Below are 13,977 nucleotides of genomic sequence, written 5' to 3' on the forward strand. Positions count from 1 at the left end.
GGTGGCCTGAACCTCCTACCAGTCGCTGGATTATTAGAACATTCCCTGACACATGCTTACATTGAAATACACTGTTAATCTTGAAACACATTCTACCACGATTGAGGACTGTCATCCCAGTAATCCAGCAAATCTAAAGAAAGAGTGTGGCTCATTATAGGTTGGAAGAGTCAGAGTGTAAAATGTATTTCTTCATGTAGATTTTTGAAAGGTAATTTCTACCTTCCTTTGCATCTGATATTTTACCTTGTGAGAAAAAAAATCCAACAGGCCTGGTTTGAGGTTACTAATCTCTTTCTCTTCGACCTCCCCCCATTCTCTTGTTTCTGTCCCCCTCCTGGACTGGCTGGCATGTGTGCAGAATAAAAATGTGAGGCCTTTTGTCCCACTGGTTCCAAGTAAATGCTCTACCCCCAGACAGGAGAATAGGAGCTAAGGAGGAGCAGGTTTTCCTCCTCTCTCTCTAGGAAGAGAGACACATGGCTGCTTGAGAGGAGAATAAGAAGACGAAGAAGAAGAAGAGAGGGGAGAGTCTAGCCCCCTCGGCCTGGAGATGCACTAGGTAATTTCTTGGTAATTTTCTTCCTCAGTAGTTGCTTTGCAGTAACAATTTTATTAGCTATTTCTCTAAATGTAGCTAAATTTGAAATTTTCATAGTTCCAGAAATTCCTCTGATAAGAGGAGGTCCTGCTGTCCAAGAAAGAAATCAGATTTAAAGGCGAGCTGCACTTTGGGTGGAAGTATTAACCAGGCTAAACCTGAGGAGGATTATTTAACTATGAGGTGAAAACACACCGACTGGCTGCATTATTGTATTACTTTATTTCAGGTTTCCCTCTCTTTCAAGGGCAAGTGAGCTGTCATCAGAAACCATTTTCTTCTCTGGTATGGATTCAACCTGCAGCTCTTGCTATTTAGTGAGCTGAGAGGATTGTCAGGAGAAGACGCTGGTGGAGTTTACACAGGTACCATTACTGCTCCTCTGTTTTCACTCCCTTTATAAATTCAGACATTCGAGACTGAACTGACAAACATAGTTCTGAACTAGAGGAAATGTTTTAATACCACAGAAGTCCTAATTAGTTTAAACTGATTTTTAAAATGCATGTTGGTTAAACATCACAATGTTTGTCCAATTAGAAATGTTTTTATGCTCTTTGATTTGACATATTCAGAAGCTCTTGAAACAACCAATATCACAAGCTTCGATACATTACAGTGCAGTATATAACTGACATAGTGATAATCTTGGTTAGCTTTGAGCTGGGCTGAAAGCTGAGAACACGGGTTTGGGGTCTGGGCTGGAAGCAGGTCTGAAGACATGATGAGGGACAAAAGACAGGAACCAGAGCAGATGGATGACCAAGTTCAATTGAATTAAACATTGACAGTCTTGATTCTCGAGTCTTGATTTTGTTACTCTCAGTCAGAGTTAGGCTAGCTGTCTCTAGTTTCCAGTTTTTATGCTAAGCTAGGCTGACCTGCTTTATGTTTACTGTACAGACATGAGAGTGGTATCATTCACCTTCTCCTCTAACTCTCAGCATTTATTGTTCCTTTGGAAATCTTTTATGACTTAACACATTATAACACTGAATTTGGTTAAAACCTTTTCATACATTGTCAGCTTGATCTTCCCTCGGTTTTAGTCTATCTATTATGTTTGACTGCTTTGCTTGCAGTGCCTGGAGGGAAAGCAGACAGACCGGCAAACAAACATTGGGTATTGGATGGAGGAAGCAGCTGAGGACAGAGACAGGATGACCAGCCAGCAGGCTCTCTGTGAACCTGACCAGAAGACTGGAAAACACCCTAGCATCTCCACACTCAAAGTACTAAAACTATCTGTAATCAACACTCTGCTTTTAACTCTGTTTTTTCTGATGTTCATTCTTTTGATGCCCTCAGACTTAATTATGCACATATAGATAATGGATTGGTAAATTCAACTTTTACTACTTGTCATCATACGACACAAGGTTGTCATGTCGTATGAGATGTCATTCCCGAAGCTACATGTAAAACCAAAAACTATACAAACTAATGACTACATACCACTACCAATCAATATAAAATAAAACAATATATACATTTAAATATCATATTGATCAATGTAAATATATAATAAACAATACATTTTTATTTATTTAAAATGTGAGACACATATCAGTGTTTGGTCATTTTCAGAGATATGTTTTCCCCCAGAGCAGGCAGAATCAAGTCAATAGCCGGTCTTATCTTGTTTGTGATAATATTTCTGTTCTCTATTCATTTCTATTCTCGATAAGCATATAAACTTATGTCAAACACTTCAGTGTCCTGAGTGCAGCCTTGCCTGATTGCAGCTCTACATCAACATGTGCAAAGTTAATGGAACATTTCTCCCAAAACACATCTACGCAACAATTTCATCCAAAACATTTTCTCCAGAAGTCCTACCTCAGTTATATTACAGATAAACCCTACTGCTAACATAAAACATAAAAATGTATAATCTGGGCTCTCCATTTTGCGGTTTTCTGATTAACATTCTTTATTTAAACTATATATCAAAAATATAGACTCATTACTCGAGGGTGGAGTACATTAAATCATACTTATTGTCATGTCTTCAACTTATTAGACAGCATACCATCTTATGTGATGTGATTGAGGTTACTAAGAGAATTTAGAGCCCAAAGTGGTACATACAGAATAACAGATGAAATACTGTTCATAGTAAAACATGCAGGAGAATTGCAATAATTCCGAGAGGGACTTGGTAATAAATAGACTGCAGGCTGCCCACACATAGTAAAACCAAAGACTGTGGAGGCAGCAATGAAGAAGGCAGAAAGGCAGACATTATCAGCATAGAGAATGCATGTGAGAGCATTTCAGTGACATGTTAATGTTAAGACAGCATTTTGAAACACAACAGCCAGAAACGTATCATTGGGGGTATGAATATGTAATAAGAATGTGAAAACAATTTGGCAGTGTTAAATAGGTCACCAGTACTGGTGAACGTACAGAGAAGTATCAGCTGAATAAGCAGTTCCCCTCGGTTTTCTACTGAGTTTCAGCTCATTGTTTAGCTGCACAATGAACTTTATTGTTTTGGTTCACTCTCACTCGTTTTTTTCTCTAAACACCAACTGCACATCACCTGCTCAGTACCAAACATAAGATATACACAATTAGCAACTAGCTGGTGAACATAGTGGAGCATTTAGCTAGTTTTATTAGTTATATATCTCAGGAGTTGGTGGAAACCAAATACTATATAGTGAATATTGGAAGCCAGAAAGAGAACTTCAGATGATGTTGCTCCTGAATTGCTGTATTTGTTAATAACAAATAACAGTGTTTTTAATGAGATTAATAATCAGTTTAAAAGCGCAAGTTATGTCAATATCGATTCCATAACTTGTTGTCACTGGCCCCAAATGACCAAAATTCTTGCATGTTTAAAGATTTTAGATGTGCACACTGAAGAAGTTATTCCTTCAAGGCTTTCTTTACTGACAGATAATAAGCTGACAGTATAAAGAGTCACAGAGTCAGAGAAGCTAGCACAGTTCTCGGGGTGAGGGGGTCATGTGCAGGGCTTTTGCCAAGGACACTGTATTCAGTGATAAGCTGTTTTACTTTGTTTTATTAAAGAATTTATTTTATTTTATTAACCAAAAATACTTGGTCATGTTTTGGAGAAAATAGTGTTCTAGCTTACAAAGAGACCTTTTCACTATATTAAATGAGCTGAAAAGGCTTTGTGGAACAAAATCTTGAAGGTTAGCTTCTCACACTTTGACATGCACACATAGATGATGGATTGGCCTTGAAGGGAAACTTCTCACATGAGCTTTTCCTGTTTATTTGATAGCATTTTTAAAAAAATCAAAGAAGCTATAGCTTGAAATGGCAGATATTAATTGGAAAATTGCTGAAAATTTCCATCTGCAATATACAGTACTTGACTGTAAAATTTATGAATTGTTCGCCTATTTTGACTTACATTTCCTTCTGTGTTTTCTAGCTGTTTATTGTGGCGCTGTCCTTCGCCTGTTTCTCCAAAGCTCTGACAGGAACCTACATGAAGAGTTCCATCACTCAGATTGAGAGACGTTTTGACCTGTCCAGTACACACGTTGGACTGATAGATGGCAGTTTTGAGATGGGTACCACCTATCTGTTGATTAAAACCTAATCATTTGTGCATCTGATCAGGTCTTTTGCTTCTACCACCTTTTCAGTTTGACTGTGTAGCTGATGAATCTCTAAAGGTATAAATGTTTTCTTCTGCTCTTTTGCTTTCTCTTTCTTGGTGATAGGCAACTTATTGTTTCTTGCTGTGGTCAGCCATTTTGGTGCCAAGCTGCATCGGCCCAGGCTCATTGCTTTGGGGTGTTTTCTCATGGCTGTGGGGGCCTGTCTCACTGGCCTGACACACTTTGTCATGGGACGGTAAACATCAACAAACACTCGATTTTACAATTCTTTGGAAGAAAAACATGCAGAAATAACTCCAAATTATCCCATTTAACATCTCATTGTGGCACCATTGATTTTCACAGCTATAAGTACAACACAGTCATTCAAGCATTCCAGAATGACAGTGTGAAGATCACCGCCTGTGTGGATCCTTTGAAAATAGAAGATGTGCCAGAAATTCAGATAGAGCCCACTGCGGAAGACAACAGAGGTAAGAGAGATTTATAAGATTTCCACTGGCATGTCAATAATCTGGATTCCCCTTCAAGAAGGACATTCATATTACACATATTAAAAAGTTTTCTGTATTGTACTAAATGCCTTCGGTATGCTCAGTCAATGAGAAACCACAGCAGTAGGAAATAGTCCCTAAGCCCTTCACAATTCATTGGCTTTCTTTCAACCATCCCTGGAATGCACTGATCCTGGTCTGACCTTGAAAGCCACTCACCTTCCCTGCTCAGCAACTGCACAGCTGCCGAAATCAGCCCCAAAGCTACACCTCTTGGTAGCTGATAAGTTGAAACTTACTGTCATTTTAAACTGACAGCCCTGGGACAAAGAACAAATCTCCCCATCCCTGTTAATGAAACTAAACAGACACACAGCATTCACAGCCTCACTTCAACAGCACCAATCAGCCTGTATGGGGACTGCAGAGCACACCAACAAGAAAGCTGGGAAAAGGAAAAAAGAAAGAGAAATAATATGTAAGACCATCAGGTCTTTTAGCATCTGTGAGAGAGCAGACATTGATGATATTTATGATAATAAATGCAGTTTGGACTCATATCTGTCTGTGTATTCTTCAGTTTTGTTCCAATCATTTCTAGTTCTTTGAAATGGGCTTCAGTTGAAATGTTACATCTGTATTTCTTTTGTTGAGCCATAATTAATTTGCCTTCTCACAGAAACATGTCTTACACCCACAGACAGCAATGTGTTGATCCTCTTCAGTTATTCTGATGTGATGTATTTAGAATGAAACACAATATGGAAGTCATCTACAATGCAGTGGGATTCAAGCCTAAAGCCACATCCTATTGAAGTGATGCTGAATGAACACATTGTAGTCATACTTCTGGGCTGAAGGTAGTCTGCACGGCTGACGTACCCAACTTTATTTTCTGTTTCTCAATAGCATGTGGGAGGGCTTTTTATTTCAATTCAACTTATGAACTGAATGATATCTGATATGGTTTTCTTTGCTTTGCAAAAAAAGTGTGAATGACAAAGATAATACAAACCCAAAATATGCACACGCATATATATATATATATATATGTGTGTGTGTATTTTTTAAAATCACCAAGGTGGTGATTTTAAATAATACATCAGAGATGGTGTCAAGGAGTGTCTTTGAAAAGCATTGATAAAATCAATATCAAGCATTCATAATGTGTGTGTGTGTCTTTGTGTAGCCTGTGTGAAAGAGTCTGGTTCCAGCATGTGGATCTATGTGTTCCTTGGGAACGCTCTGCGGGGGATTGGAGAAACCCCAGTCACACCGCTGGGCATCTCCTACATCGATGACTTTGCTAAAGCAGAGAACTCACCCTTCTACATTGGTAGGATATCAGTGCTCCTTTTTGGGATTCCAGTGGGATTTTGAATGGGTCCAAATGTCATGTATTAGCCAGTAGAATAAGTCATCAGACAGACCTCTCTGTTTAGGTCCCCCTGTGCTGTCAGAGATGCAGTAAAAGTGAACAAATTATTTTGTGATTTTCAGCTTGTCTCCAGACCATTACTCTCCTGGGCCCCATGTTTGGGTTCCTCCTGGGCTCCTATTGTGCCAAACTATATGTTGACATTGGATATGTTGACATGGGTAAGGGCAAAGTATTTGTTTTGGAAAGTCTGTGTACCATGGTTATGTACGCTATATATAGACAAAAGTATCCAGACTCAACTCTTCATGAGGCTGGTTTTCAGGGTTTGGGCTCCGCCCCTTACTTCCAGTGATGGGAAATCTTAATGCTTCCCTTTGCTTGGACAATGCTACGCTTCCAACTTTGTGGCAAGAGTTTGGGGAAGACCCTTTTCTATTCCAGTATGACTGTATCCCAGTGCACAAAGCAAAGTCTGTAAAGACATGGTTGTATGGATTTGGTGTGGAAGAACTTGACTGTTCCAGGCTTGTTCCTTGACTAGAGCAGTCCTTATTTGAATCAGTAAAATCAGTAATTGTTGACTAGAAATGAGATGCCTTCTCCGACTCTGATTGAAATCAAAGTCTTTTAGTTGTATAACTGGATTGAATAAAATAGAAGTGATCTGTGTCATCACAGGCATGTGAAACAAATTTGACTCAACCTGCAACTCATGGTACAATGGTCTCACATGCTGCAATAAAAATAGGCTGCACGCCTGTCAGGACAGGTTACTGAGGACTTTTCTGAATGTCCCTTTGAGGAATTGTCTTAACTCTCATGAATAGACGAGCTAAAATCAGTAATTCATCAAACAAACTCAATCAGACCACAGGTGTGCAGTGTCACCACTGAAGAATGCCCCGTGCCAAATAATTAAGATGCAGTGCACTCTTTTTCCCAAATAAATTCTGGTCCCTTTACACAGAATAAGTGACAAGAAAAATTTCCTGCCAGGCATCCACTCTCTTTCATACACTCTGTTCTGTCATCCAGAAAGTGTGACGATCACTCCTAAAGACGCCCGCTGGGTAGGCGCCTGGTGGATGGGCTTCCTGGTGTCGTCTGCCCTCCTGCTCATCTCCAGCATTCCCTTCTGGTTCCTGCCCCGCTCTCTGCCGAAACATGAGGGAAACGAGGCCAGGCATGAGAACCTCGGTGCGACAGAGGAAACTCTTAACAACAGTCGCAACCTCAAGCTGACTGACATTGCCAAAGGTTGACACAATTTTCAGCTTCTTCTTCCCATAACAGAACACCATTGCTTTTGCAGTTCAAATTTGCACGTTTAATTGAAATTACATTCAAGTTTGGCATTTTCCGAAATGACAGAACGTGTCCAGAGAGCAGTAAAAGTGCTTGTATTTTTACTGGATGTCCTTCCACAGGGTTTTTCCCCTCGCTGAAGCGTCTGTTGGGAACCCCTGCCTACTTCCTGCTCCTTTGTGGCAACATCCTGAAGTTCAGCTCTTTAATCGGTCTGATCACCTTCAAAGCCAAATACATGGAACAACAGTTTGGACAGTCTGCATCCAGAGCCAACTTCCTCATAGGTAAAAAATAAATTGTTAAATTGCATCAGTAAAGTTAGTATATAACCTCCAGCATTTACATCTCTTCTCGTCCTGTAGCAAGATTGAATAAGAGAAAACATGGTGGGATAACGGTTAATGCTAAAATGTCTTCTTAAGTTAACATAGCTAACATTAGTTAAAAGTTGCCATCATAAGCTACTGGCCATAAAGATGAAATAAGGCTGAAGCAATGGTACTGAACTGAGCAATAGGGCGTTTTATTGCTTCTAAATTCAAATTTTCATTTGTGATAGGGAGAAGAACGTCTTTTTACTTGTTTCAAAAATTACATATAATAATGTAACTTGTACTGCAACGATAAGATTACGTTCAGTCATCTATTGGTGTGAGTGAAATTCATCTCCCAGTGTTCAGACAGCCTTGTTTGTTTTTTTCTAGGTATGCTGAACCTGCCAGCGGTGGCACTGGGGATCTTCCTTGGTGGGCTGCTTATGAAGAGGTATAAACTGAGTTTGGTGTCAGGAGCTCAGCTGTCCTTTGCAACATCCTTCATGGCATACCTCCTCCTGCTCCTGCAGTTTGGCACCAAGTGTGATAACATTCCTGTGGCTGGGCTCACCATCTCATACAATGGGTCAGTGGTGAGACATGAGGCCTTTACAGCCTCAAAACACAATAATTCAGAATTTTTTTCAGAGGCACAACCTTCAGCCGATATAAAATCTAAACCCTCTTTGCTCTACAGGACACAGAGAGTGTCATACAACAGGGATATGCTCTTCTCAGAGTGTAACACGGACTGCTCGTGTTCAGCAGAGGAATGGGACCCCGTGTGCTCAGACAACGGCATCACCTATATCTCTCCATGTATGGCTGGCTGCCTCAGTTCCAGTGGATACGGCAAGAACACAGTAGGGCTGCACACTGTGAATACACATATGTACTGTGTTCACAGTAAACCCACGCGTCATCCAGTTTGGGTCTACAGAGTCCAGAGTTACTTAAATAGTTAAGATAGGTCTCACAATTAAAACAGTTATCTGTCACTTTGAAATATGAACTATTTACAACTAGGAAAATTCCACATTTTCCCCAGAATATTTGGCCAGCATCACTATAAACTGATTAGACATGTTTATCAGCAGTACTATGCAGCCTACAGCCCTCATTCCAAAGAAACACTCCTCAGCAGCCACACCAAGAGTATGTGTCCTGACAACTGCAAAGAAGAATCATTCGTTTTAGTGTCAATTAATTCATCTCTCGTGTCTCATGTTTTTTTTTTTCTCTGGAGTTACTTCTAAGATCCAATTCAAAGTCCCTCCAATTTATCTGTAGTGGTTAATATTTCATTATTGTGTTAATTTTCATTTGTTTTAAACTCCCACATATCAGAATTATGTTTTTAATCACATTTATCACCTAATTTATTATTTATAATTACAGCATATATTGTATCAATTATTATTTCATGAAAGTTTATGAGATTTTGACAACAGCAGCAAGTGGGAGCAGCAGAGCATGTATTGTGTTTCAACCGAAAGTAAGGTCACAACAGTATAAGATTACAAAATAATCCTCACCTCACAGTTTTAATTCACCTGACTCTCAGTGAAGTCTTGATATAAATATATAATTATTATAACTAAGTGGTGCTTCACTTATTTTCCATTAAATCCTCCCTCTACATCGCAGTTTCTCTCTCTTAACCAGGTCTTTCACAACTGCAGCTGTGTGTCCGCCTCCTTTCCAGCAGGCAGCAGTACGTCTGTGTGGCTGGGCCAGTGTCCTCACGCCAAGGACTGCAGCCGAAGTTTCACCTCTTACATGGCTGTGTCTGTCCTCAGCTCCTTTATCAACGCTCTGGGGGCCACACCTGGCTATATGGTCATCATACGGTCTGTGACTGCAAATAATGACTGGGAATCTTAACATTATTGTATGTCATTGTGATGATTTGAGTCTGTAAATGATATCCCAATCATCAGTGTTTTGATGCAGTTAAGATAGATTAATATTTTGTTTCAGTACTGTGCATTAAAAGAAATTTTGGGACATTTTGGGGATATGCTCTCTTGCTGAGATTTAGAGATACCACTCTTCACAGTAAATGTGTGTAAATGTACAGCCAGTAGAGGCTAATTTTAGCTTAGCACCAAGACTGAAGACAAGGGGAAGCCTGTAATGTTTACAAATTAACACACTATATAAAGCATAGTATTGAAGCAGACTTAAAGATAGTGATTGAGACCATAAATCCATTCAACTGTTTATTGAATTTAAAAAATCAGCTCTGAAGAGTCATTTTCTCATAAGCTTACATACCGTCAGACTTCTTTTCGACAGCTGTGAAGGTGAACCTGAATCCAGGTTTTGAAGCACTTGAGTGCTGGTTTCACTTTTCAGACCAGGAAGCTCCATCCACTTATATTGTCTATGGTTGATATGGCTTTTGTCAGCATTGGACAGAGCCATGCTAGCTGTTTGCTTTGTTTACACTCTATTTGTTTAACTAACCGATGCTGGCTGTAGCATAAAATTTGGTGTGCAGACATGAGAGTGGTATCTATGTATCTCAAACATTGATCATGTTTTGCAGTTGCATCACGCCAGAGCTCAAATCCCTTGCACTGGGTATGGAGGCCTTGGTAACTAGGACTCTTGGTGAGCTTCATTGCTTTCATTTGCATGTACAATTATGTTACTTTTTGATTCAAACTTGTTTTGCTTTTCAATGTCACCACAGTTCCCTGTTGTGTGCTGATCAAAATAAGATGATATGAGAAACATGATGGGAGGAGCAGTATTTCTCTCCACTGCAATGTGGTTGACACAGTACATATTTGGTTGACACTTTGTCTGTAGGTGGAATTCCAGCACCAGTGTATTTCGGAGCACTGATTGATTCAACGTGCCTTAAGTGGTCGATCAAGAACTGCGGGGGGAGGGGAGCATGTCGCATTTATGACTCTGCCATGTACAGGTACACCCTACAAAAGTGTAAATGGAACATAACTGCTTTTATGAATTTCCTCTGTCTTGAGTGGTAATATGACCAAGTAGAGCTGAATTATTATTGCCTATTCATCTGTCTATCTTTTGTCTCAATTTTCAGGATCATCTTCCTGGGTCTGATCACTTGTCTTGGTGGTTCGTCATATGTTTTCATCATCGCTGTCATCATCCTCCTCAGACGTCAGTTTCGGAAACCACAGCAAGAAACAGAGACACAACATACAAACGCTTCTAAGGAAATTGAACTTCATGTCCCATCAAATCCCCCTGAGGACCAGCCTTGTTCTCCTAAAACTCCCAAACTCTTGCCTCATGTTCCAGAAGTTTCTGCAATAGACCTGGAGAAGGGAAGGCAGGTTCACAGAACAGAGCAGCTCCCCGACGACGACAGAGTCATCTCCACAAACAACACACAGGACAGGCAAAAGCTCCAATCCCTGACAGAAACCACTGTTGAGTTTACTCCTTTTGCAAGCAGAGCAGCACAGATGGGAATGGATGTGCAGAACTCGGAGGAGAAGGTGGAAGAAAGAAAAGACGAGTCTTGCAAGAAGCTGAATGCGCAGGTGGAAAAAGAGAAGCTGGACAATCAGACAAATGAGAAGAACGAATTAGAGAAAGAAATGACACAAAACTGATGGCCCCACGAAGCTAAGATGTTCACAGTGTGGTCTCAAGCACTTGCTCAAACAACCAGCCATTCTAGAAAGGCTTTTAAGTTTGGGCAAAAGTCACATTTACTTGGATTGTCACAATGGGTTGTTTTTTCTTTTGGGCTATAGCATGCTCCATGCCATGACCTCAAAGAGGAATGGAGCATCTGCTATTTGGCCCCCTAGTGAGAAGAGTTCCAATTCTTTTTTTCTTTTTCTTTGAATAAATTCTTGTTTGTTGATTTTTTATTTTATTTTAAAATGATATTCCTCTTAAGTTCCTTCCACACAAATGGATTATGTGCTAAAGCTGAGACCACAATTTTATGTCATTGTTAATTAAACCTGAATTGGTAGATTTTTGTGGCCACTTTGATGCGGTGCAACAAACTGTAAATGCAAAACTGACTCAGTATTGTCTTATAAAGTTGAAGGGATCTCTCAGATCTTGAGGAGAAATGGAACAACATTAGCACTCATTTAAATCCACACTGGTTCTGTTTGTGTGAGGACTCCTCTCTTGAATAAACAGTCACACTCTTGATATTTGTGACGGTGGGTTGGAGTTGCGTTTCTCCAGTTGAGTTATTGTACACCTGAGTACCTGGCATTGAAGTCGGACATGAGAGGCCATTCCCCAGTACCATGTCTTCAACTGTTTGATACCAATAAAGCCATATTTGAGCTTGTGTATTGGAGCTTTCAAGTCCAAATCTTTCCCAGATCTACACGTAATGTACAAATGGAAACAAAGCTGCTACATAGAGGAGCACCTGCAAACTGTGAAATCGGACGAGAACAAGAAGAATTTTTGACACTATAAAGATTGTGAAGATACACTCAGCTTCACATAATCATATCAGTGACTTTTTTTGCTTTGACGTGTGCAGGATATTGAGCTGCCACCCATCCAGCTGTAACATCTGGCTCCTCACGATCCAATGCCAAAGTTATCCAAGGGATAAGATAACAGAATGATACAAGAGAGATGTTTCCCTAAACTACAGCTCATAAAAACAGAGACTTAAGACTTAAAATCCTACACTTACCACCCACTTTCTCTTGCTCTCATACTCTCCTTTTTCTGTCTTCCTTCTTTCCACCCTGTCCTTTCAAGCTTGGGCATATGAATCTTTCTAAATCCCTCGTATTAACGAGAGAAGCTAAATATTTGATAGGTTCTAAAGTTATAGGTGAAATGGGATGTAATTGCATCAACAGACATTGACTTGCCCTATTGTACATGGCCAAAATTAATCAACTGTTTTGAGACAATACCCTTTAAATAATTGCTTTGTTCGTTATGTTTTCATCTGTTGGAATCAGCATGGAAATAACCAACAGAGACAAGGAAGGGTGGAGTAAATTAACTTTGACTTCACAAATATTCTATGCTGTAGCTACAAACTCCAATATAATCTATATAGAAGGAGAGAAATCTGAAAAATATTTTGCTAACGTCTTGTCACTTTGTTTGCACTTACCGAAGCTTACAGGAAACACAAGGAGGTGTTAGTTGGACCTTGGTGGGTTTGGGGGTGTTACATGTCCATTAAGACTGCACTATCTTTCTGTTCATTTAAAGCTGCGGTGACAACCACCAGCACTTACCAGCAGCCTGCAGCCTGTGGTGACATCTCATGGAGACAAATGTTCATCAGAAACACAGCCATGGTAATCATGTTCTTTTCATGCATTCTCTGATACATTTTTATGAGTGCTTTTCTTTCAGCCGTGGGTTCTCTCACTGTTAGTACAGTATGTCTTGAGTTTGCAGTTTAATCCAAACAAAGCCCTGTTTCACCTGGAGGAAACACATAAGCTCCTGTGCAGCAGAGGTGGGTGTGGCCTAGCTGGAAAAAGCTGATGTCATATATTTTCATGCCCCAGGTAGAGCAATTAGAGTTTACACAAACATTATAAACGATGACATCACTACCATCAAGTTCATATGGCTAACTTGTTGTTTTGTTACACATAGCCATATGATTCATTGTTAATGTATAAATATTTCTGACAGCAGCTTTTAAGTTACACTTAATATTTAAAACCAATTTTTCAGGAAGCTATCTCAAAGAGATTCCAAACTAGTCCCAGGTCAGACGCTTGTGAAGTGTTACTCTCAAGTTTTACATTCACTTCATTAAGAATCACTTTTTCAGTTGTTTGTGACATGTCCCGTCAGACTAATGAGACACCATTCATTATTGATTATAATTCATCTTCACATTCATTATTCATCTTCAGTGAAGCCCAGGGAGAGGCAGCAGGGCCAGAGATCGGTGACCTGAAACTTCATTACGTGTCTCAAGGTAAATACGAAGACAGCTTTTCCCCACCCTGGTGTGGGTTTATGGCGGGTCAGTCCCATCACGGACGGTAATGAGAATGATGACGAAGGTGATGATGAGGATGGTGACGTACAAAGATGTGTCAGTGTGTTTGTGTGTGTGTATGTGTGTGTACTGTGGAAATTTGCATTTTTCTGCGTGTGTAGAGGTGTAAGAGTGTACATGAAGGTACATCTGAGTGTGTGAGTGACATATATAAGACCCTCTTGGACTTCGCTACTCCCCCATACACCCCTCCTCCCCCCACTGTCCTCCCCATTCTGTGTAAATGAAAATGCGAGGCTATATTTGGAGAGA

At 40.0% G+C, this 13,977-nt stretch overlaps 1 protein-coding gene across 1 annotated transcript; it reads left to right on the top strand.

The window, feature by feature from the left end:
• Positions 1-794: 794 nt before the first annotated feature.
• Positions 795-11,363, top strand: LOC124054037 (solute carrier organic anion transporter family member 1C1-like). Its single transcript, XM_046379686.1, has 15 exons — positions 795-966; positions 1,684-1,833; positions 4,020-4,161; positions 4,315-4,447; positions 4,558-4,685; positions 5,896-6,042; positions 6,207-6,305; positions 7,123-7,344; positions 7,515-7,679; positions 8,100-8,295; positions 8,407-8,572; positions 9,375-9,559; positions 10,261-10,325; positions 10,527-10,644; positions 10,777-11,363. The coding sequence occupies exons 2-15, from the start codon at positions 1,732-1,734 to the stop codon at positions 11,312-11,314; spliced, it is 2,406 nt and encodes an 801-aa protein (XP_046235642.1). The 5' UTR covers positions 795-966; positions 1,684-1,731; the 3' UTR covers positions 11,315-11,363.
• The last annotated feature ends 2,614 nt before the right edge of the window (positions 11,364-13,977 follow it).

Source organism: Scatophagus argus, chromosome 22 (assembly GCF_020382885.2).
Source record: "Scatophagus argus isolate fScaArg1 chromosome 22, fScaArg1.pri, whole genome shotgun sequence".
Taxonomy (NCBI): Eukaryota; Metazoa; Chordata; class Actinopteri; family Scatophagidae; genus Scatophagus; species Scatophagus argus.

Coding starts and splice junctions, on each gene's coding strand:
- LOC124054037 (XM_046379686.1), top strand. CDS start 1,732: ATGGAGGAAGCAGCTGAGGACAGAGACAGGATGACCAGCCAGCAGGCT. Junction 6,306..7,122: donor CATTGGATATGTTGACATGG/GTAAGGGCAAAG, acceptor TCTGTCATCCAG/AAAGTGTGACGATCACTCCT. Junction 10,326..10,526: donor CTTGGTAACTAGGACTCTTG/GTGAGCTTCATT, acceptor CTTTGTCTGTAG/GTGGAATTCCAGCACCAGTG.